Raw genomic sequence first — 24,470 nt, 5'->3', positions numbered from 1 at the left:
CCGTGTGGGCGCCCGTCGGCTTACTGGGTAGGGGAGCCAAAGGGGACCGGACTGCAGGCACCCACCTCCCGAGAGCGGTCCCTCTGTAAGCAACCATATTGGCAGCTTTATCCCCCAGCCGTGTCCTCCTGAGAGAAGGGAGCTGCCCCTGGCTGCCCTGCGCGGAGTGGCGTCCTGGCTTCCTCACAGGCGCCCTCCTTTAATTGCTGGAGGGAATGAGTGTGTCTTGTCATTGCTCTCTCCCGCTACTAGTTTCATAGTCCCAGAATTTTCTTAGCAATTGGTATGCAACATAGCCTGTCTGGTAACGTGTAAAATCATTTCGGTGTTTCCTTAAATTCCTCTTCCAGCTGACAGAACAAAAAAATAAAAGGAGCGTTACTGATGTGACTATGCTGGCTCATATCTAAGCATGTGAGTCGCCATTTCAATGGTAAATACTTTTTTTTTTTCAAATCACTAATGGATGTGGTACAAACGCACCAATCTATAACTGCTATTGTTATATTTGCTGAGGGAGTGGAGAAGCTCTAGTGTTCGGCCCTACCTTTGCAGTGGTGTAATAGAAACTGTGCTTTTTTTTTTTTTCCTCTCCTTCTGAAAGCAGGCCAAGAGTAGGTCTGCCAGTCTGCATCCGCACAGAGCAGTTTGCCATAGAGCGTGACTGTGTATGGAGATTTCTCAGGAGAGGATGGGATTCTTTGGGTCATTAGGAAAGGAGGCGGGAAAGAGTGATTCATAACAGGATTAATGTCTGTAACATCCCAGACAGCATGGTGGAAATTAAAGTTGAAAGGCCTGTGGGCAGATTTTGCCCAGGGAGGTGATTTTACTAGAACTGAGACAAGCTTCTGCTCTATATAAAGACCCACTCTCTATCTATCCATACTTGCGTTGTATTTCAGGGATAAGTTTGTTGCCTGTATCTGCACCAGATGAACATTGAATGTCTTGAAGTACGAGAACAGTAATGATGTATTAAGTGCTTATACCTAGCGCAGTGGTTACCGTCTACTTTGGTTGAGGCATGTTATTTTATGAGCTGCTCAGTTCACAGTGACCTGATGTGTCGTCTGAAGGCAATGGTAAACAATGTTGAAAATAAATCATGCCATTGTCTGCCTGAGGAGATGCTAGCCAAAGAGATAAATTATCTGTATTTGAAATTATGTCTGCAGTCTCATTTGTTGCATGCAAACTCAATGTGTGTATAATCATTGCAGCATCAGGCAGAACAGTTGTCATCTCTAGGTCTCCATCAACATTTATGTAATCATTCTGTTTGACAGAGGGTTTGCTGGACTGTGGTGACACATTCAGGGATGTGTGAGAAGCCAGGAATACTGATTGGCTAACCTGTCAGTTTCTATGATCTTTTGCTTCACAGACCTCACAAAATTGTTAGTCCCTATACCAAAGATAATTGCTGACTGCTTAACTACCTTTGTGCAAGATAGAGTGAAAAAACAAAAAACCTAAGGTTTTAAGCAGAATAAAATTTCCTACTGTATCTCCTCTCTGGCTGTAGTACACTTTGCAATAGAAATGTTTTAACTACCACTGTCTTCAGGAAAAAAAAGAAAAGAAGTGATAGCTGCTTTATCATCATGAGACTTAAGCTGTTCATGAAGAGTGGTCATTAGTGAAAACTTATTGCTAGATAGGGAGAAGATAGTGATAAAACAGCTGTTTAATCTAATTTGAAATATTAGCTAGTTTCAAACTACCCTCCTCTTGTAAGATGTAAACACAATTTTTAAATTCCTGTTGACTATGTCCTTGAGGAAGTTCACAGAATGTATTTATGGACTTGAATGTGTCCCCGTGTGTTCCATAGCACAGTGTTTAGGCTTTGCCCGTGATCCCAAACTCTTGTCATCCTTTGTCCACTGTGTATGTATATAGTTGAAGCATAGTAAGGGAATGACCAGACTTTGCTAGCCTGTTTCATTTCGGTGCAAGACAGGCAAATGTAGGTGGTAATTGGTCAACTGAATCTCAAGAGCTCCTTAAATTACATCTTGTCGAGTAACCTCTGTTCAACCTTGAACCTCTGTTCAAGAGGTTCTTTTTTATAAATTCAGTAATGTTGTGGAGATAGTTGTTTTGCCATTATTTTTTGCAAGAATGAAGTAAACATTTGGGATGACTTATTTCAGTGGATCTCATTTCTCTTTAGATAATCATACAAATCTGTTCATTTCTGAAGCTCATAAAAAGAACATTTTTAAGAACTACATCAAATGCTTAATACTATCAGCAAGTGTCAAGAGGTAAGGAAAGGCTTTTTCTTCATGCTCTTTTTCTCAGTATTTCAGGTTATGGCTGCTGATTAATGTATTACTGTCAGCACACATAACAGTAGTACTGAGGAAGTCGTCATATTTTCACTGATTTATCCTGGCTTAACCTAGGTTAGCAGTTTGGCATGCATTTTTTCTTTGTTGTCTGCAAAAAAACCCTTGTTTTTGAGCAAATTAACATATACTACGGATCAGGAGTACTGAAAAGTTTAATACGTTAGTGGCTTGATGGCTTAATAATTTTATAAAGGTGTGTGGCCCTTCTGCCTCCTCCCAGGGCTGCCTAAAATTCTTACTTGAGCCATGTCTATTTACTGATGTAATTATTCTGAATTCAGCATCATACATTTCTTGTGCTTCACAGAAATTTTAGAGATTATTCTCAAGCAGTACTTGTGTATCACTGTACTCCCTCATCTCATTTCTCAGGCTGGGATTCTCAGATAAGTGTCTGGATTCCTCCTTAAATTGGATAGAAGGAGTACTATTGAAGACAAGCTGTTGAGAGATTTTAAGACTAGTGCATACTCTGTATTAGTAAAGAGAAATTAATTAAGATGGTAAATCCTTTTTAACAGTTATGATGCTAAAGCCCCTATCTTAATCTTGCATCTGGAATGCAGTAGGCAAGAGCTCTTAATCAGTGAAGTAGGGCTTATGTGGTCACATCAAGCAGGTATCTGACGTTTGCTGACAAGCAAGAAAGTAGTGTGTGTGTCTGGGTATGTATGTGCATGGATATGTGTATATGTGAGCAGACAGCTGTTTGCAGGAGCAGATTGTGACTATCTCCTGTGTGGATATTTAAATGGAAAAGGGCACAGTGGAAAAGGGCACAGTGCGGAAACTCAGCTCAGCTAAGCACTAGCCTGAGCTTTCTTTCAAGTGTAAGCTGTCCATCCTGAAGTCCTTTACTAAGAACCTAATTCAGCCAGGGCCTTGGGAGTTTCCTCCAAACCCGGTCATAGGTTCATTGCTCTATTCGTGCATGTGGTCAGGCTGGAAGTGAGCAGGCTAAATATCGCTAAAGTGGCACCTGACCCACAAGCCAATATCCCAGTCCTGTGCAGATGCTTTGAGTTCAGGCTGCAGTTAGTGAGCAACGTGTGGAGAAAGCATGTTGGGTCATAGGATATGGCTTGCTCCAGTCTACCCTCCACATTGGTGCACAGGCAAAGCAAATCCTTCCTCAAGGACTGGGTCATGGACTGTGGAGGATCTAATTTCTTCCTGGTGAAATTAGTCATTGGCTACATGGGAAAACAGTGAGACCTGGGGGAGTGAGCTAGGAGATCCTGGATTTTGCTTTGATTTTGCTATTCATAACATGATCATTTTCTCACAGATAAAAAAGGAGAAAATTTGAGGTTGGAAAGATAAAACCTAATTAGAAGTGTAGCAGCATTTTGCAAGCTAGAATAAAGTGTTAATTCAGAGATGAAAAGGAAGGCAAAGAATTCTGGGGCAGAGGGTGTGGAAATGGAGCGAAAGACAAAAACGCAAGCTCAGGAACAGAAAGACATAAAAGGAGAGGTGCCTTGGAAAGATCATTTGAGGCCAGCTAGGAAGAAAGGAAGTAAACTGAGAAAGTAGCAAGGACTGACAAGTAGGGAATGATGTAGAATATGCAAGTCAAGGCCAGCCTTATGATTTCAGACGTTTCAGTCAAGTGTGTGATTTGAATTTCTGGAGAGAGACGTTTATAGAGAGTTTATGCCTTGCCATCATAGAGCAAGATACAGCTGATGTATATTTTGAGAAGGCTGAATAGGACAACGAGTCTATAGAAGAGGTATCCATGCCTGCAACCCAGAATGATGCCAGTTCCCAGGACCAACCTGCCGTGTTCATAGTGATGCGTATGGACCTTTCAGTTTGACAATCCGAAAACCAAAGTGCTGTAATTCGGACACTTAACAACTACTGTCCTACTTAGAGTTAAGTATAAAAGCAATTGAGCATGAAGTTGAACACCCACAAACTAAATCAGCTCTGAAAAAAGGAAATGGCTTTTGAATATTTGACTTCTAAGGTTCCTGTGCCTACTTTCACATCTGTAAAATGGGGTAATCCTACTACTCTGAAGGTGTTATGAGACTTCTTTAAAATGCATGTAATTCTCAGGTTATCATGCAGAAGAGAAGATTTCAGGTCTGTTTTGAAACCTTTTTTCCCTTCTTTTACGGTTAGGGTCGAGTATAAATAAGAAGTGATTTTCAGTATAGCTCTACTGTGATTTTAGAGCTTTGAGAGATTACCTGGTTCTTTTCTTACTGAGCAGACAGCTCACATCCTGATACAATTTCCTCAAAACTTGTAATCTTCCATCCTTGGGGAAAGTAGAATGTGCCAGCGGTAGGTGTGCACACTCAGTATAAATCTAAGCATGTGAAGAATTTCTTCTGTGGGTAGCCAGTGAAGTGATGAACTGGCAAATGTTGCTTCTGATTGGTTGGATGTGCTGTCTGTCACGTAGCCAGGAGAACACAGGCGCCTGGCTCTCGGCTCCCTGCTAGACTAGAAGAACAGATGTGCTTGGTGTGGAGGGGCTGACTCTCTTCTCAATGGAAAGAAACACTGCAGTTAGGTTTTTACTTCTGTATTTGTATGTGGGATTCTCAGTGTCTGTGGAGCAAATGTTTGCAATAGTGGATGGCAGGTCAGTAACTGAGCATATTTCAACAAACTATTGATGAAGTTGAGTGCATATTTAAAATGTTGTAGTTTAGTCATTTGTATTGTGTGGGAAGAGATTTGATCATGGTTTAGAATGTCAGGACATGTTTTCAATTTTCTTTTCAGGTTTAAAATACATGGAACTAATACAGAAATGAATTACTTTGAAGTCTATATTGCATTAAAATGTGATTTGAAAAATATTATTTATATATATATATATATATATATATATATATAACAAAAATGGAGTATTTTCTGGGCATCTGTCTTATATTTCGTTACATTTTAATGATTCTCTCACTGACTTTTCCTGCTCTGTGTAAAAACAGAGTTATAAATAGCTTAACCGTGAAGGTGTGAAAACTGCTCCAAGAAACATAGGTGCTAAAATGTTCCATCTCTCTAGAGTGAATATTTGAAGTGTGGATTCAACGTGGCAAAAAAGTATTAAAATGCTGAAACTACTAGAGATTTGATTGATCATTGTTTTTAGTGCTATTTCTTTCTTTAACAACATTTAATTGGAAGCCCAAATCATAGCAAGGGAAAGTGAGGACTTTCTAAAGTCGAGCATTAGAAAAGCAAAAATAGCTTAAATTAAATTAGTTGAATCATACCTCAAAGTCACTAATAACACATGGATCAAATATGCTGATGAAGATCACAGCCGGCAATAAAATCTGTGCATTTAAGACAAGAAGGACACATGGTGATTTGCTTAAGCTTGTATTAAGAGATCTGTTAGTCAGTTACTAATAAATGCGGCAATATGTTTTCATTCAAATAACTTATTTGCTGTTCTCCTCTGCCAGTTTTCAGATTTGTTAGTCCCTTCTTTGTAACTGCACTTTTCTGCAATCAGATGAAAATCTGAGAGAAAGAAATGAGAGGAGCATTACATGAACTTTATTGTAGTAAGGATTAACAAATTAAGTTGTGATCCTGATGCCAGTGACTCGAATGGAGTTTTTGCCTTTGCGTTCAGTGGGCACAGGATCATATCTATACAATGTTAAGCTTCCGGAAGTTCTATGAGCTCAATTTCTTTTTTATATCAAAAAAGAAAGCTTGAGTATCTTGTTCATTCTGATCCAGTTCTTATCAGACACAGTCCATTAAAAGTAGTGGTAGTTTTGCCTGAGTTGGAAGTGTAGACCAAACCCCAGTAGTCCATACATTATACAATAATTATGTAAATCTATCTCTCTGTGTTTCATCACAGGTGAAGCTCCCCAAATATGACACAGAATAAGTAAAACTGAAGATCTATAAAGAAACATGGACTTTGTAGATATTTCTTAATGATGTAATTTAAGTAGATACATTTAAAAATTAACGATGGGGGGGGGTTCTTAGCTAGATTTTGTCCTAATTCTGATCACCTGGGCTCACACATTTATAATTGTAATAACTTAAGTGAAGTTATTTACGACCAACGTCCCCAGACAAGCTACCAGCCCTCAGCAAGCGTTCACGTCCTTTTACCTATAACATTGTTTTTAATGCATTTGAAGGTTCACGTGCTGTTTTCTGATTACATACTCCATAAATTATCGAAACTACTTTAGCAGCCAGGTAGTTTGCAGCTGGTTAATATTATTAATACAGTGATAATTCTAGAGCAATGAAAATACTACAGTAAAGTATATTTTTCCATCTGATGCAGTTTGTCTGAGCAGCAATATGAAGACTGAAATGTAGTATGAATATGGCTGCTTTTGAAACATTCAACTTGATAATGTGAAAGCTATTTATGGCCTCCTCACCCAATCACTCTTGAGTGCTGGGTTTATTCGCTTGGCTTACTTGAGCGGGCAAGGGCTACTCACAAAAAAGTTTTCAAGGGCTGGAGTCTATATTAACTTTTTCGGATGAATAAGCCAGACTTCATTATCTTATGCAGATGGATAAAGTTATCTGCTAAGAAGGAATTTACACTTCTTTATACTTATAATCTTATTTAATTGGGTTTTACATAGTGATTAGTCATCCCAGTGCTTTGTATTAGGGCTAAGCCAATTTCATTTGGGTTCCTGACATACTTAGAATGGTAAATTCAACATAGAAAAGACATGACTGAATGTATCTGGGCTAGTCATTTACAGATTGGTAAGGAAATACTATTACTCATCCAAACATATGCTACATATACTACTGAATTTGAGGTTATAGGGTAGAATGGCTGAAAAAGTTATTATGAATTTAAGTCTAGTGTACATTTCAGTATGCTAAAAATGTTTTACTGATTTGCAGTTCTAGCCACTCTTTGCTGATAGTTTTGTAGGAAGCGGAGAAGAAAGCTCTAGTGCTGCCTGGTTTCCTGTCTATCATACTTAAGTTTTACATACAAGTGAATTAATATTTTTAATGCGTTATTATTTTTCTATTTTTTCATGCTTTTGCTCTGTGAAACAGGCTCCAGCTGAGGGTAAAAGGTCCTAGCTGCCAGCGATCACCTGTGAATTCCCTAGCTTGCCTTTTGACTAGAAAGGCTGCTGATCTGACAACACAATGGTCACTGAAGGCCGTGACATTCCTGTCATAGATCACATACATCTCTGACACCTCAGGGTTATGCATGTCAGAGGCAGCTGACTGACCTGATAAAATCAATGTGAACTTGTGCTTGCTCAGAAATGCTGAGGGGATTGTTTCCTGATGTCACCGATACACTACCTCTGCTGTAGCAACTTAGTTAGACTAAGAAAAAGCAAATACTGCAGGTCTTGCCACGATGGCTTTCCCGCTCCTTTCTCTGACAGGAGAAGTGTACGGGAGGTAAGGAGGTGGTAGCTGGCATTATTAATAAATAAGGGGTACGGGTAAATCCTTAGACTTCTAGGCAGTCTGCTGACTCATGCTAAGAAAAAATAAACAGGAATACATAAGTGGAGTTATTTGACTTGCATGCCTCTACCTGCCTCTCAAATGTATTAGAAGACTGTCATGTGGCTGATAGTATTTGTCATACTGTGATACTTAGTGATGGTTCCTAGGTCACTCTCTCTACTGCATTCCTCATGAAAGCATGAATATTTCATTAGCTGTGCACATTCATCTATATTTGAGTATCTTCATGCTGAGGGAAGAAACTTGACATTTCTTTGGGGGTAGCATGGCTGTGTGTTGCTGTGTTTTTACATGTAATGTAAAGGAGTCAATTTGTATTCTCACAAGCTCCCAACCTGAGGTCGCGAGGCTGTGACGAGGCTGGTTATGACCATTCTATTCAGGATGTAACCCCATGGAGGTTTGCACAATGACTTTTCCTCATATGTTCATTGTATGCTGTCCTAAAGGCTTGATATTGCTTGTCAGTTAGTATTCCTCAAGGTGAATTAATTGGCATTGCCATGATATTAGCCTTTTCCCAGATACAAAGCTAAATGACTTTGATTGTCAAGAAAATTGATTGTTGAGAAAGCAAAAACAATCCCTCCCCTTTTCAGAGCAACATAAAGACTGTGCAAATCCAGTGAGGGAATGAACTGGATTATGCAACTTTACATCAAACTCCTTACCAATATTTTAGTCTGCACGTTCATCCACTGCAGCATGCCAATTTCCAAATTGGAATAATGGGCCATGAGCTTTTAACTACATGTGTAGTTAAATATAACTAAAGTTAGTATTATTAAATAATCCACATTTATATCTCTTTGATGTGCCTCACTTCTGTAGCTGCTATTATGGAAAAAATGCCCAATGGACTGTGTTGCCTCTTCTGGTCTCAAGGCACAATGTGTTGTGAAAGAAGACTAGAAAGGAAAAATAAAATCATGAAGCCCATATTCCTAATCCTTAAATAAGAGAGAGTTTTACCTGACCAGGAAAAGTCAGTGTGGTCCACTTCAGTCGTTTATCATGACAGCCAGTTCTCTATGATGAAAGTTTTTTTTCCTTGGACTGGACTCTTGGAAAAGTTGAAACCTGCTATGTTATCTGAAGGTGGCATTCTGGCATGGGCTCAGGCTATAATCAAACTTGCCCAGTCTCTCAGCTCAGTGAGAGCCTACTGCAGTTGCAGTTCCCGAGTGGGTTTAGCAAAACCCATCTGCTCCTGCTCCTTCGTTGTGAAGCAATTTGTTTAAAAAAAAAGGGGGGGGGGGAGAGGAGGGGGGAGAGAGAGAGAGAGAGAGAGAGAGAGAAAAAAAAAAGGTTATGAATAGGTTCATTAGGGAATCATAAGGTACCTGACTGGCCTTTTGTTACTTATCTATCACAATAAGAGCTTTTTCCACCCATCTCTGAAGGCTGCTCACTCTTGATGTGAAACTTCCACACTGCTTAGAAGCCTGAGTGCCCAGCACTAACCTCTGGCTCAGAAGAAGGAGTGGAGGATAGTGGGACTAATTCTGAAAGTATGCAGCCTCCCTAAAGTCTCTGGGATTTAACAACTCTGACTGAAGAAAGGGTTGGGCTCACTGTATATATTTGAAACTGCCCAGTCGCTTTTGAACAGTGTTATCTTTTATACTTTTTAGTACATAACGTCTTTCTAAGGTTCTTTCAGCTCTGATTAAAGTCACTACTGTGGAGCAGTAGAGCTTAGCTGCCTTTTGTACTTTGTTATATTTTCTCTGAAGAGTGGCTTCTGTTTTATTGCCTTTGGTTGCTGAAGGGACTGAGCAGCCTGCCTGATGGTCTAGAGCAAAGCTGTTCTTCAGGCCTGGTGTTTGAGGACAAAGTGACAAGTTGAAATACAGAGTCCACTTCTGTCTGTTTTGCCTTCTGGGTTTGAGGAGTTTGCAAGGAAATACAACAGATCTGCTCCTGGTAGCACACAATATGCCTGAAAAGAAGAAAATTTCACCGGAGAGATACAGATCAGAAGAAAGAGGATCCTTCCCCTACAGCCATGAGTATAAACAAGATATTATGTGTGAAATCTAGGCTTTGCTGAGCCAGGTTCAGTGTGATCGGATTCCCTGACTGCCTGAGCTGCAGTGACCCAGGCAAGCAGGGAAGGCTTTAAGGCTTTAGTGATGCTGCTATGGCGATTAAGTTGGAGTCACTCCCACAGTAAGTCCTAGTGGGTAGTGTGGAGCTGCTGCACTCACAGATCCCCCTACTCTGAGAGAATCTCTTTAGGGGATAGGTTCATCCAGCAATCTGAGGGCTGCCCAGAGAGACCAAGGCTTGAGCCTGCAATTCTAATACGTTACAATGCAAGTTACATCTAAATATTCAAAACTGCTTGTATTCCTAGTCCTTATGATATATTAGTCTTTTGCGTGTGTCTTTTTAAGCATTTTCCTTTTGTGGTGGCTTTGAGAGCCAGTAAGAAACAAAACAAAAAGAGAACATGGAAGCATATTCTCAAATGAAGTGGGTGTGAGGCAAGCTCTGCACTCTGCCGCTCCACCGTCACTTGTGGCCTGGAAGGCAGCAGAAGGCACTGTACAGAAAGAAGTAGGGTATGCATGTAGAAAGTCTTTGCAAAAAATCCACAGCTCTGGGTGCGGGAGACCTCTTGGCCAGTTTTATCACCTATTGAGGAACGCTGACAGTGGGCATGAGAAATGGATGTATTTCATTGGATCAGTAAATCAGTCCACAGTAGAGAGCTGCAGGTTCTGAGGAAGCTGCCATGGTTTGGAGGCGAGCAGGAAGGGCTGTGCAAGTGTTTCCTGAGATTCGAAGAATGGAATCGATTCCTAATTCAGAGCCTGGTTTCTTGGACTTTCTTTATTTTGTAGGTCTTTTGCTGATGTAAATCTACAGGGCTTGATTCTCCAGCCCAAGAAAATGGATCCTATCTACACCAGCTGAAGACTTATCCTTAAATTATACAGACGAAAAAAACAAAGGCTGAAAACTTCAGAAGCCTGATAATTGTAATTTGATAGGTGTTTCACTTGCTCCCTACCTTGCACATGACTTCTATGGGATTTCGGGTTGTTTGGAACCTTCATGAGTTGTCTTTATATGGCTGTATATCTGGGCTTAGGGCATGCGAGCATGGGACATTTGCTCTGTCCTGCAGGAATAACATGTTGCTTCTGATCCTTACCAGGGGCTGAGGAGGACACAGTGCCACCTGTGTGTTCCCCTGTTTGTGGGCTGGAACCAGATCAGTCACTCTCTAATCTAAAACATCCTGAAGGTCTGTGTGAGCATAGCTGCTGCTGCTCATGGTCTCTGTTAGCAAGTACGACACACGACACGCTCTTGATTGTTGAAAGGGGCCAGAAGGGTAATGAAGCCTTTCACCCAATATTGTAAGGGTGTGGGAATGCCTGAGGGGCGTGATCCACTTGGGGAACCTCTGATACTGAGGGTACGCTGGCAGTATTTACTGTGCAGTAAATATTTTTCTCCTCTCTTCTAGTTCACACGCATTTTCAGATCAAGATCTTCCTCAAAGAAATGGTAAGACTTTCAGTGGGCTGAATGCCTGGACTATTAGTGCAGCTGTAAGATCTTCATGCCCAGATGAGCTTTGTTTGTCATTAGTGTTGCTTCTGTCAAGCTTTTTATTAAAGTTTCTCTCTCTTTAACAAGTACTTTTTAAAAGGTTTTCCTGGTTAAAATAGTCATTTATTGACTCTGAGTTATGGGTGAAATAAAGCAGTATTCACTCATTGTTTTTTAAACCACAAGAAAACGGAGTCTAATGTCTGAAAGGTGGAGCTGGGAGAGTGTTTGTGAAGTAGTCTGTCACCTGTGAAACTTTGTGCTCCTGGCAACCAGTCAGACCTTTTTAGCTTATTTGTCACAGGTTCACATCTTTGTCCAGTGCAGGCAAAGAAATTCCTATTCACAGATACAGGCTTTTGCCATGTGATTCCGTACAACCCCCTTCTGAAGAGTGCTATATGAGAAAGAAGCGGCCTCTTAAATGTGCGCTTTAAATGAATAAATAAATGTATAGGCTGAAACCTGTAATTTTTGGCCACTGGAGTTCTCTCAAGTAAAGGTGGCAAGATATTTAATGAAAAGAACCTTGTACAAGTAAGGCAAATCGGGAAATCAGAAAACGGATGTCTTGAAGGCAATATTCACACTAAAGTAAATATTTTGCAAAACAATCAGGTGGTCTGAAATAAACATTGTGTACAGAGATACTTATTGTTTTCATCAGAACGTGCAGGACTATGCTTTTATAAATGATGAATTGTTTTGTGTGTGTGCTCATAACACACTTTCTTCTGCAGGTCGACATTTTGACAGTGGTATGAAGCCAAAATTTAACGTAAATCAAGTGGCAATTACACAGGTAACATATGAAAGAACTGAATCTATAATTACTTTTCACAGTGTTTTGAGATCTTGTGATTAATACATTATTTAATACAACAATACAAATTAAAAGAAATAGCCAACAAAGTTGTCCAAATGATAGTGGTATGATCCAGATTTACAGCCTGTAGTACAATACATCTATTTTTCTGAGCAGTGAGGTAAGACTTCAGTTGGCGTAGCTGGCACTGACTGGCAATGGGTTTGGGCATAGGGTCATCCTGAAAGAATCAAATCCTGTTTTCCATATTCAGTACAATTCCATCTGACTGCAGTGGCCAGTATTTTGTTTATATCTTTTATATGGTTGGTACTAAAAGAACAGCTGAAGCAAAACTGCTGGTTGGTTAAATTCAGTGGGAGATTTTCCCCTGTCCAGCCTGTAGGTTTTGTGAAAAACTAATGGCAAAAGGCTTTCCTAATAAGAACCATGCAAAAGATGCAATCTAATGTAAATAATTTAATGATTAAATCACTCTCTCCTACACTTCTAAAGAAGACAGCCTTATCTTTTCTGCCAAAGACAATCGTAATGCTGTTGCTTGCTGGCTATTGCATTAGGTTCTCTGACTACTGTCTTACCTTGCTTTCTGCTTGTTGCTGCAAGTATGTAATAATTTTAATTCCTAAAGCAGTCTTGTGCCATCTGTAAGGTCAAGTATCAAAGGGGTCTTTCAGGGTCTGAGCTGGGAGACTTGATTTGCTAATCTTAACAGCAAAAAAAGTCTTTAAGCCAAGACAAAGCTTTGAGGCTTAACGACATCCCTTCTGGAGCCTGGTAAGATGCTGTTGATGACTGAAACTCAGAATACCTCGGTTGTTTGTACATGATTTGAACTTACTCTCTCATACTACATGCAAGGCAGCTATGCAGACATAACATGCATTATCATACTCAGATTTGACGTATCTGCAGATGAAAAACAGTCTGTGGTGTATGGAAATCTTAGCTTGGAATATGAAAACAAGGGTTGAATTTTGAAGTCCTTCCTGAGCTTTAACTCACTGTCTCAAGTTACATCGCTTCACAGGCAAATCAGCATCGTTTAGCTGTGAAATTTGACTTGGATAGATTAAGCTTTTTCTGATATCTAGAGAGGACATGGAACCGTCAGTACCCAGATTTTAAATTTATAAATTTATGATTTTATGAAGGCAGGGATCCATACTGAAGCCATCCTGCTTTGCAGCAGGCATTTCTCTTATTTTAAAGCCATCTGTGGCCAAACTGCCTGCAGGTAGATGCAGACTTGGACCGTTTCTTTCACCTGGGCAGCTGTATAACGTGCTTTCCGCACGGTAGGCTGTATCTTTGGCTCAAGCCTAATCCTTTTTAATGTACTACTGTCATGCTTAGAACTGCCCTAGTGAGTCTCCTGCTGGGGTGAGCAGCTTGTTATTCTAGCTTTGCTTCAATTTTTTATAATGGGCTGCTCCACAGTGTGCAGGGATGCAATGAGGGCATGTTAAGAACGTGATTTACCCCAGTGATACTACACCATTAGTACAATTAAAGCTTATTTTGGCTCTCTGCCAAGTTGTGCTGGAGTTAGAAGCCTGCATGGTTCCCTGCCATTCCTGGGGTAGGAAGGATTGTTGAGAGACTTCTCTGTTTCCTCAGTTCACTACCACTGCAGCTGAGAACTAGCTTCACAGGTGCTCCTAAGTGCTAGCCTCATTTATTCTGGTAGGATAGAGAGTAATTCCTGAAATGTCTGTCTTCTGATACTGATCTTTTATGTGGTCAATCAGGTTGTCAGCTACAACTTGAGCAGGAAAGAACAGTTGGAAAGAGAATCCTGGAGGCTGTTCACCCACAGCCACTACAGCCCTCTCAACGTCACGGTTAACGGCATCCCCTGCATTCTCTTTTGGGCCAAGAGGATCATGATTAAGTTTAAGAACTATACGCAGTTGGATTTGACGGAGAAGACGTTTGGTGTGCATGCAACTGTGGATGTCGGAGATTCTAACTGCAGTCAAGACAGCGCAGTGTAAGGTGGCATCCTACTCTGGTAGTACCTGATAACAAGGCCAGTAAATAACTACTAGAGGAACAAACCTTGTAATATGTGGTTTGGAGACCCAGTATTCCTATAATGGCCTGATGCTGCAAGCAGCAAGGCAGTATGGCTTATATGCTTTCCAGTCAGTGTTTCATAGGGCACACAGAGGTACCTAGCTGTCTTTATCTCTTTCAGTGGTGTAGCCAGCCTCGGTGGCCAACCAGTTTTGTGACTGGTGTGTGTGAGGCTGGAGCTATTGATCCCCTTAGTCTCTGCTCCTTGGACAGCTTTGGTCTCTGGCTCTTTTGGATGGGTGCTTGGGATAGTGAATAGCATATCCTGTGCTGAATGTGGGGGCTTAGAGGCTGGCTGTGCATGACTATGGGTGGTGGGCTACATTTTCATAGTATTTGTGCTAATGGTTACCAGAAGCAATGTAACCCGTTGGTTCAAGACAGACATCTAGAAACAGTACCTAGAAACAGAATTAGGTGGTCCAAAGTCCCAGCATGTGATTTGCCAAAGCCCAAGGGCGAACTCACTGCAGGTTTCCATGTGACCTGAAGCTTCTCCAGGAACCTGAAATTCTGCATGCCGGTCTGTCACGAATTACTTCGGCACAAACAGCTCACTGTCTTGCTCCTACCAAACCAGAAAAGAGCCATATTTTAAACTGATTGTACCCCAAACCTCCAGTGTAGTGGCCATACTGGAAAAGCATGTGAGTTTTTAATTTTCCTTGTAATGCAGCCAACCACTTCTCTCCTTCCACGTACTATACTGGGTAGCTCATTGTCTACTACCAGGCTGTTGATTCTACTCTGATAGCCAAGTGTCTAAAAATTAGGAGATGGGTACCTACTGTGCAGATGTCGAACATGATCATTGGATCTACTCCACAAATGGTATTTAAATCTATAATGACACACAGAGATTAAAAAAAGAACATGACCAAACCTAGTATTTTTGTTTAGCTTTTGTACAGTATGGTTCATCTGTAGGTCTAAGCAGTATTATGTCTTCCTGATTATACCTGTAGAAAGCATAGTGAAGCTGAGGTACAGTGAAATTTTAGTGAGGTTGCAAGAAAAGCAAAAGTATGTTTGAAAAAGGAGCCAAGCTTTTTCTTTGTGGTATCATAGTATTTAGCAAGTGCTGAATACTTCACATGGCAAAACTCACCTTTGCAGTCAAATAATAAATGATTTTCAGCATCAGAGGTAGTTTCAATTTTACATTATCAGCAAGTGAATAAATGCAGCGCTGTGTTTTGGAAGGCGAGGTAGAAAATGGTAAGTGGAAAAAGAATAACGTTAGTTTTTTAAAAAAAAAAAAGTAATAAATTAACAAACAGTCCCTTTTCTGTTCTTCAATTCAGAGCTAATAAGCTTATTAGTAATGAACATAACCTAGTAGAAAATGTACTCCTGTGAAAGTAAGGGTTTCAAAACACAAAATATAGTTTTTACAGTTGTCTCTAAGGCTTCAAAAATCAAAGACATTTGCAGTGACAGACTGCAAACTCTCTCCTGTTAGTGTGAGTAGACTGTTAAATTTCAGCTTGTTGCTCTGTCTGCCTGTCTGTCACAGGTACAGTGACTACAGTGCTTATAGTAGTGTCAGTAATATCTGATTTAGTAGTATCGGTGTGCTTCGCTCTGTAGATACAGAGTATTGCTCTAAGAAGTTAGGCCTATACGTTCTGTTCTATGTCTTATGTTGAAATTTGGGAGATTATAGAACATGCTATGCATAGAAAAAGCTGCAGGAGAGAGCCAGGAAGCAGAAAAGCTATGAGACACCCTTGACATGCCTTTTATCAATGTTTCACCAGATCTCAAGTTTGATCTCATAATCTGTGAGTCCAGAGCCACCTTATCTGCCATGTCTTCTGTCCCTTCTCTCTGTTTCACCCATAGGGTTTTCTGAGCAGCCTCAAACTAGGGACATAGATGCTAAATGCAGGCAGGACTTCTGTGCTTTGAAGCTGAGGTTAGTGGGTTTTTTGCAGGGGTCAAGACACACTATGCCTACTGAGTTTTTTTTTTTTTTTTTTCCCCCTCTGTTCTATGGACAGAGAGAGGAAAATACTACTGCTTCCCAGTGGTTGTGTGATTTTAATGTTCTGTGCTTTGCTGATTCAGGATACCTCGAGAAAATACTAGTCTCACTGACTTCCGCGTGAACCCTTTGAACGTACTCTAGACTGCTGATCAAGGAAGACCTGTCTTATTCTGAGCCCTCCCTAGGAGGAATTTGTTGGGACGTTTGGCAGATTCTCTGAACGAATCTGTGGCATCTGTGCTAGAACCCGAGTATCACTTCACTAGAAACTTGTGTCCATGTGCCCCTGTCAGCGCTCAAGTATTACTCCAGGTCCTTGTGTATAAAACCCATGCTCTGCGGGTAGCAGGATGGATGGTCTGAACTCCTTAGACCCAGCGTAATTGCTGAATAGAAGTTGTGGGTTAAGATGCTGAGTCAATTTACATTTGGCTGTAGCTAAGGCAGAAAAGAGAGAAGCTGGGTTTAATTTCCATTTAGCAATCCTTAAACCTGAGATTAGGAAGCAATAAATTGTGCCAGCTGATTATCTGGCTGAGTGCTAACATGATACATTGCCCTGTTCTTCTCACCCCAGGAGAGTCCCTTAAAGTTCTCCCTTCTCCAACATTTTTTAAGACTGCCTTCTGATTTGGCTTTAGATTAGCTTTCGAGTTGCTTTATACTGCCTGATCAATGCAAAGCAGCTAGAGCCAGGAAAAAATACTTGGTCCCTTATGCATGTATACTTGTTGTATACATATTTATATATATATATATGTATGTATATATATGTACATAAAATATAATAATCCAGCCTGTTTATTTTTAAATGCACCAAGTCATGGATCAGGCAACTGAATTTAATGCCATGCTTGCATGTGTCTAATCCTTAGCTGTCTATATTTTTCCTTTGTAATAAAACAAGAGAGTGTCTAGAGATTCAGTGTTCCGGCTTATTTGACCCAGTGTTAGTCAAGGTATTAGAAATCAAGATCCCTTATTAAATCATCTGTTTAGCTGTGCTTTTTATTTTTTTCAGCTTTAAGTTCTGAAGTCGTGTAGGTGTCCTCTCTCTGTCACTTCACTGTATTGTGATATCTAACTTAGCCTAAAAAAGTTATGTCAGCAGTAGAAATCTGTTATGCAGCTAGTTTCTAAGAGGGGAAATATTATTGTTAAGCTAAAAATTTCTATGCCACTTAAACTATTGTAGCAGTACATCACTAGTTTCTGAGGCAGTACTAAGATGGTAGAGTGTGCATATGGATACAATTAACCTGCCAAGGCCTTTCACTTTAGTAAATTTCAGAGGTCCATGTTGACTGTACGTAAGCTTTGTAGCGCTGCTTCACAATTAATGTGTTTATATAGCTCTAATGATGCACATGCATGAAATTTGAACTCAAATACCATCTGAATTTGTTATGTTCTGGTATATACAAAGATGAGGAAAATGTTGCTGCATACACATAGCACTTTCTAATAACATATGTAGGTGACACATGACTAAGATATTATTATAAATTAGCCTGATTGACTTGAGAAGGAGAAGACATACCAAGTGAACCTAATTATGCTTATCAACAGATGTTGGAAACAGTGAGATATAAGTTTGTGTGGAATGTTAAGTATGCAGTTCTATTCTTTCCTGTACAGTTTAGGCTTTATTCAAATTAACAACTAAACTGCGAGATTTCGATGGAATAAGATTTAATCCTTTTAATTTTTTTCTAGTTACCTCAAAGGTATAGTGAGGAAAAGACTCTATGTAAAACTGTGCTTAATCTTCTGTGCTATTTTTTCTCTTAATATTTCTCAAGTTTTTATCCAGTTTGACATCACTTTCTTTTTGACCTAGGCTTTCTCTGAAGTTTGGTGACATTGGCAATCTAAAGGGACTTGTTATTAGGTAAGTTTGTATGATAAAATATTAGATTAATATCTGTTGAATACATTGTTATGCAGTTACCTGTGCAATTTGTTTCAAGTGAGTTTGTATAAGCAAAATTGGTTTGATAGAATTGTTGGTTATAGAATCAAGCCACAGAAGAGACTTGCTTTTAATAGGGCTGTCATTTGCCTACCTATTTGACTTTATTAATGCATTTCTTTTTCTCTGTTGACTTTCCTGCTCATGAGAAGATCAGGTCACCTCTTTTGAATAGAACCTTCCCTTGCCTGAGATTTTTGCTAAATCTTGCTAATTTGCTAAATTTTTGTCTGAGAATTCTGCTGAAAGAACTGATAGTGTGGGCTGTTCAGGCATCAGACTGTGACCTACTTTGTTTGCTTCTCAGTGATCCAAGAAAACAGCACTGCTTGACAAATAATACCACATGTGGTATTATATGATTTATGTTTAATCAAGACTCCAAGAATAAACTGAGTATTCATGGGTTTATATTGCTACAACCTTCATCCTTCCACACCTCTTCCACTCTGCCCCACTTATTGTGTCATGTCTAAAATTTAAGTCATAAGCGTTTTGGAATATAAAAAGTACCTGCTAGAGTCCTTTGTGAAGCTTCTAGTCTGCTCTGGGACTCAGTGAAGTAATAATATAGAGAGGGTAATAATAATATATAGAGAGTAATAAACATATACTGTAGTGTATGTGACAAAAGAGACGTTTACCTTATCCATATAAGCAACTTGTCATGAGCACCACATTTCACACTGTAACCATTCAGGAAACAGTTTTCATTAACATCAGTAGAATTTATGCTGTTTACGTAAGTGGACTTTGGATCTTGTTCCAAAGTGAGCTTTGAAGTCTTGAGGAAGCAAAATGCCGTATCATCATAGGAAATACATGTATGTGTTTCAAATGTGTATAACACATGTGCAAGCTGAGTTTTGAAAAACTTTCCATGTCTTTGATGCAAGTACAATGCCAAGATTACATATATATTTTCTCAGTCATCTAGGAGAAAGGAAAAAAATAATTTTTTTTGCTCTGTAGCCAGGTGTCTGGGCAGCACAGACCCAGTAACAGCAAGGCCAGTGCTAGAATGTGTGGTCTTCTCCCAATGCAGCTCCATAGCTGGACATTCACAGTGGTAATGATATCTGTGACTTCCTCACTGTGTGGGAGAACAGCACAGTCCTTCAGCTGTAGCAACAGAGAACTCCAAATCACTTTCCAGAGTCTATTAAAAAAAAAAAAAAAATCTAGAGCTTCCAATAATGTGAAATGATGCAACTTCAATAATTTTGGTGAGTCTTCTTAGATTGTTCAACATATGAATTTAACAGTTCCAGCTCTTAGTTAGACCTGTTTTTTTTATTTGTCTTTCTTCTCATACAATATTTTCAGATTCTTATTAACAACCAGTTATTACCAGCTGTCTGTTCAGAACTGGTTCAGTTTACACAGAGTGCAGCTTCTTTACAACCACTCTGTACAAGCAACATTTAATGCAACCAGAATATATGCGCCGGCAAGTTACTCCTACCACTGTGAACGTGTGAGCAGCTTGCAGAGATATGATGCACTCCTGATACCCAGCTCCACAGATGATGTTTCAAAGCTCTGGGAAGTCACTTTTATTGATTTCCAGGTAATTCCATGGAGTTAAACCAAATACATGGCATAGGTAGACTGATGGGAAGTTTTGCGCTTTGGTGCCAAGAAAATGTTATGACCTTCCACATACAGCTTACAGGATCTCCATGGAACTTGGAATAGAAATTGAACAGAAAAGAAGATTTTTAGTTATTGTACTCCTGTCAAAGGGGATGAAGGACTATATACTTTTTCTGTAGTCTCTTGGTTGGATTTTCCATTCAGTGTGGGATGTGAATGTCACTTTCTGAGTTACATCCCTCTGAGCTGGGCTCTTAAAACCATCGTCGATAGCAGCATTGGTCACTGAGCATGGGATTCATCTAAGCTTTTATGACTAGGAATTTTAACCTTGTGCCCAGTTTATAGTTACCCCGGTCTGCCTCTAAAGCCAGGGGATAATTCCTCTGACTCATCTTGAGTCCTTACTTTCAGATAAGATTAATCATCTTCTGGAGGTGCCTGTTGTTCTGCACTGACAGTAAGTGAACCTAAGAGGACTGGATTAGGATGTCTCATTTTAGATACCTAAATTAGAGGAGATGAATCTCACCCCAAATAGCCCATTGCCCTGCTGCACTGGACTGTGTGGTTCTGCTCTAGCTCACTTTCACTACAGTGCATACAGAATGTCACTGTTTCACAGCCCAGAGCTGACTGTTCCTCGTTAGGCTCTGAAGTCTGTGATGAAGAATCTTTTTGAATGTTTACTCCAATTTATTGACCCCTTTCAGGGGCAAGAAAAAAAAAAAGCTAAAACTTGCTCAGGAAAAAAATATTTTTAATGGAGGACAAGCAAAATAACTATGTCAGTAAATAAATGTGGGAAAGTAGGTCTTGTAGTGAATAGCTGGAAAAGGGGGATAGACGGAAAGTTGATCTGCATTTTCTCACCATGAGATAGTCGCCCATGGACCCATTTTGGTGAAGCAGACAGTCCAGTTCCCTGCGTGCAAACCTGCTGAAGGTCATGTTAGAACTGAAGCAACTTTCTGTCCTTTGAAACCACAAAGTAGAATTTACTGGTATAGGCCACAGTTGAATACAGCTTTGTGTATTTTAGCTGAGTTACTCCCATATACGCTACACTTCAATCTGGTAATATAAATCTAATACGAGGGTAGGCAACTGAGAATATTTCCTTGATTGCTATGATTAATTTTATACAATTTGAAACAGAGAATCTGCAAATTCTCAACAAATGATCCTGGAAACGCACTGTAAACTAGAAAGGCACGAAGTTTACAATTAAATGTGACTGGGCTATCAAAAGTGATCCTAGAAGGTTTTGTTTAAAATAAAACTGCAAATCCTTTGGGCACCAGAGCCAAGGGGATTCGAGTAACTGGCCGTTTCTAGAAGACTGACCTGGATAAACTCTTGATTGTTAGCTCCAGCTAGCACTGCCAAATACAGTTTTGCAATATGAAGACATTAGGTTAGCATGTCTTACTGGCTTCAGGAACAAATTCATGAAGTAGTTGGTAATGAGGACAGCAAAGATTGTATTTAATGTGAGCCCTTTTGTTTTCTTTGTAGATTCAAGGTTTTAACGTTCAAGAAGGACATTTTGCCTATGCGAAAGACTGTGCATCCTTTTTCTCTCCTGCAATACTTATGGGATTGGTTATGTCACTGATTCTGCTGCTGGTTCTTGCCTATGCTCTTCATATGTTGATCCACTTGAAATCTCTTGACAGGCATTACGAATGCAAAGCTTCCCCTGCCTATTTTGCACAAATGAAAGACAATGACATGGGGGATGAGAAAGAGCCTCTGAGAAGCAGTGGAAATGAATCCTATGAACTTAGAAACCAACAGTTCTGTAAAATCTATATTTAGTAGTATGCATGTGTCTCAGTGAAACAAGTGGTATTGTTTTCTCCTGGCAATGTTCTATTTATTTTTCCTTTGATCAGTTGGTGAAAAATCCGCACAAACTAGGTAACAGACTGTTTAGCCGGTTACTGGCTGTTATTTGTTGATAATCATCTCCAAGATGCTTTGGAAAACACAACAAGATAAAATAATCCCAGTGGAATGAGAGAATTCGTGTGGGGGGAACTTATTCCTATAGCACAAAACCAAAATGCATATCCTTAAAGCCAGCTCACCAAGCCCTGAAAAGAAGAATCAGTAATGGAATCTTTGAAGTTAAATAAAGATACAAAAAAACCAAAACAAAACAAACCCCCCAAAACTCTTGGTGTATTCTTTTAGAAGGCAAGATTTTTCCTTGTTCTGTATTTGGTTCATTGACTCTGCTGTGAGTATGCTGGCAAAAGAGCATCCATTCCTTTCTCAGTATAAATCTCCCTTTTATTTAATTCAGTCATTCCGAATCACAACCACTTTGCTTTGTCTTCCTGAACAGCTTTTCCCTGTTTAGACTTTTCAGAGCCATATAAACTGTATATTCATGTACTACACTGATGAAATGGTGCTGACTGTTGCAGCAGCATCTTGATACTTTTCTCTGTCTAAGCGGGAGGCTTACTCCAAGGATCTGGTTGGAGAACAACAGACATCTGGTCCAAAGGCTTACCCTTAACTTCCCGGCTCAACTTTATGCCAAAAGAAGGATTATGAACGTTATACCCTGTAATTCTAGGTTAGCTTCTTTTCTATCAAATCCCATTGGTCTCCCCTGGAAATTTTACTTGAGGAGAGGTATCCAGTTCTATAATTGAAAATATATATAAAAACAAAGTGGTGGAAGCGCCCCAGCAGTGAAAAGGAGGCTGAAATATAATTTTCATTCTTCCCTCTTCTGGTCATTTAAGATGCTGTCTTGCCAATAATCCTTTCTTCTGTTAGAGTCAAAGTTTGGGAACTCTGAATGAGCCTGTAATTTAACCCTGGCTTCTAGCAAGGAAGAAGGTAGTAATATACTCGCCATAGCGCTTTTAGGTCACAAGTAATACTAACCCCAGCATTTTAGCAAATCTTTTGCAAAGCCCAATTTTGTAGCTAACTGTCTTTTTTATTCTAGATAAAAGAACTAACTAGTTGATTGTGGTCTTTGTCAACTATACTGCAGTGCTCTTAAAACACCTTGAGAGCTATCCAAATACTCCTATTTATTAGCACAGATGACAGTCAAACTAGATGTGGGGTCTGAAGCAATTAGTTCATTTAGGAAAGCACTTCATAGGAAAAAATCACCTTTGAAGAATAACCAGATGTAAGAGACAAACTTCTGGGGACTTGTCAAGGCTGCCTGTGGCTATTTACTGCCAAACGTTATCTGCCTTATAAAGGAAACGAGCAAAACCATGAACGTCTGAGAACCCAAATGAAGACAGAGTGAAGAGATGCAAACAAAAACGCTGCATTCAACATGGAGTGCCTGAATACTTGTCTGTTTGGTTCCCCTTTCCTTGCACACAACAATGACAATTTTATAGTAATGTCAGTGCCAGGAGTTCATAATGCCAGTGCTAAATAGTTGATGTTCCCTCAGAGTCTGGAGAAAAGTGCTATTGTGTTTGGGATTTACTTGTATATCAGGCAGTAAGCATCTAACACTAATCTGTGATAATCTGGCTTTCGAAATTACCATAATTCACTGATGTAAAATCAGGAGTGCAGCAGGTAGTTGTGTTGTCTCTGCTGGGACCTTCCATGTTGCAGTCGTGCCTGGCAGTGGCTGATGATTCTGCTCTGCTAGGTATATTCAGTATCATCACAGTTCTACTCAGGTGCCATCAAGAGGTAGAAAGGAAAAATAAGTCAATTGCATTAAAGAGACAGGAAATATGCTGTTAAGTCGTATGACTGAAATTATGAGCCATACATTCGTAAATAGTTAATAATACTTTAGTGGAAAAACATCACGAGAAGAAAAAATCATCATCTGTACAGCCGCTGTCTGCTTGCACCGCATATAAAAGAAAGCACCCAAGATTGAAAAGACAAAACATGTTCCCAATTGAGTGTGTTTTGTGTGAGTCATATAAACAATCCTTGTCAAATGCACATTTTGGAACAACAAGGGTGTTCTGTGGCTCTAGTTCTGAAACTAGATGTTCAGTTAAAATACACTGTTTGCTACAAAAATAAGCTACGTTTGCACTAGCAAACTCGTTAACAAAAGATGATCTTTTTTTACATGGTCCACATTCTGTATAATTTTGATGCTGCATGGAAATGCAGTAGCCATTTCAACATATAAACATTAATTCAAACCAAAGCCTTCCAGCATTTTTTCAAAACTGATTTACTGATTCAAATTCAGGGCCCTATTCCATTGCCACTTGAAGGGAAGATTCTCATTTCCTTTGACTGAAGCAGGAAAGATTTCACAGACTCTGCAGCTGTCACTGTGCTATGCTAACACTGAATTGAACAAATAAATACAGTATTTTGTTGTATGTTTCAGCTGCTGTAGTTTAGATTTCTTATACTTGCAAAACTTCAAAAACTTCATACTTGCAGGAAACTAAGAGATTTCAGGTAGTACATTAGCTATTGTTGTTCGACCTAAAATGGTGGACTGTTGGCATTATATTGCTTATGAATGCACAAGGAATAATCCAAGGCAAGTTCACCATGGAGAGGGGAAGAATAAAACATGAGCCCACCAGCTGGACACTGAAGTCTAGCAAGCCAGTAGAAACAGATTTTTTT

General features: G+C 39.7%; 1 protein-coding gene across 3 annotated transcripts; it reads left to right on the top strand.

Annotated features, from left to right (window-relative positions):
- Positions 1 to 63: 63 nt before the first annotated feature.
- LOC104152971 (V-type proton ATPase subunit S1-like protein) lies at positions 64 to 24,218 on the top strand. Of its 3 annotated transcripts, none has more exons than XM_068925943.1 (8): positions 64 to 85; positions 351 to 433; positions 11,314 to 11,354; positions 12,140 to 12,201; positions 13,977 to 14,218; positions 18,135 to 18,185; positions 19,593 to 19,836; positions 21,381 to 22,026. In XM_068925943.1, exons 4-8 carry the CDS (start codon positions 12,160 to 12,162, stop codon positions 21,681 to 21,683), a joined length of 882 nt encoding a protein of 293 aa, XP_068782044.1. In that variant the 5' UTR covers positions 64 to 85; positions 351 to 433; positions 11,314 to 11,354; positions 12,140 to 12,159; the 3' UTR covers positions 21,684 to 22,026. The 3 variants fall into 3 exon arrangements, with proteins under 3 accessions (XP_068782044.1, XP_068782042.1, XP_068782043.1); XM_068925942.1 differs by lacking the exons at positions 64 to 85; positions 351 to 433 and adding exons at positions 4,882 to 4,962; positions 8,160 to 8,232; XM_068925941.1 differs by lacking the exons at positions 64 to 85; positions 351 to 433 and adding an exon at positions 4,719 to 4,962 and having other exon boundaries at positions 21,381 to 24,218.
- The last annotated feature ends 252 nt before the right edge of the window (positions 24,219 to 24,470 follow it).

Source organism: Struthio camelus, chromosome W (genome assembly GCF_040807025.1).
Source record: "Struthio camelus isolate bStrCam1 chromosome W, bStrCam1.hap1, whole genome shotgun sequence".
NCBI classification, from domain to species: Eukaryota; Metazoa; Chordata; class Aves; order Struthioniformes; family Struthionidae; genus Struthio; species Struthio camelus.
Note: the sequence above shows the minus strand (reverse complement) of the source record. Positions and strands in the feature narration are given on the sequence as shown.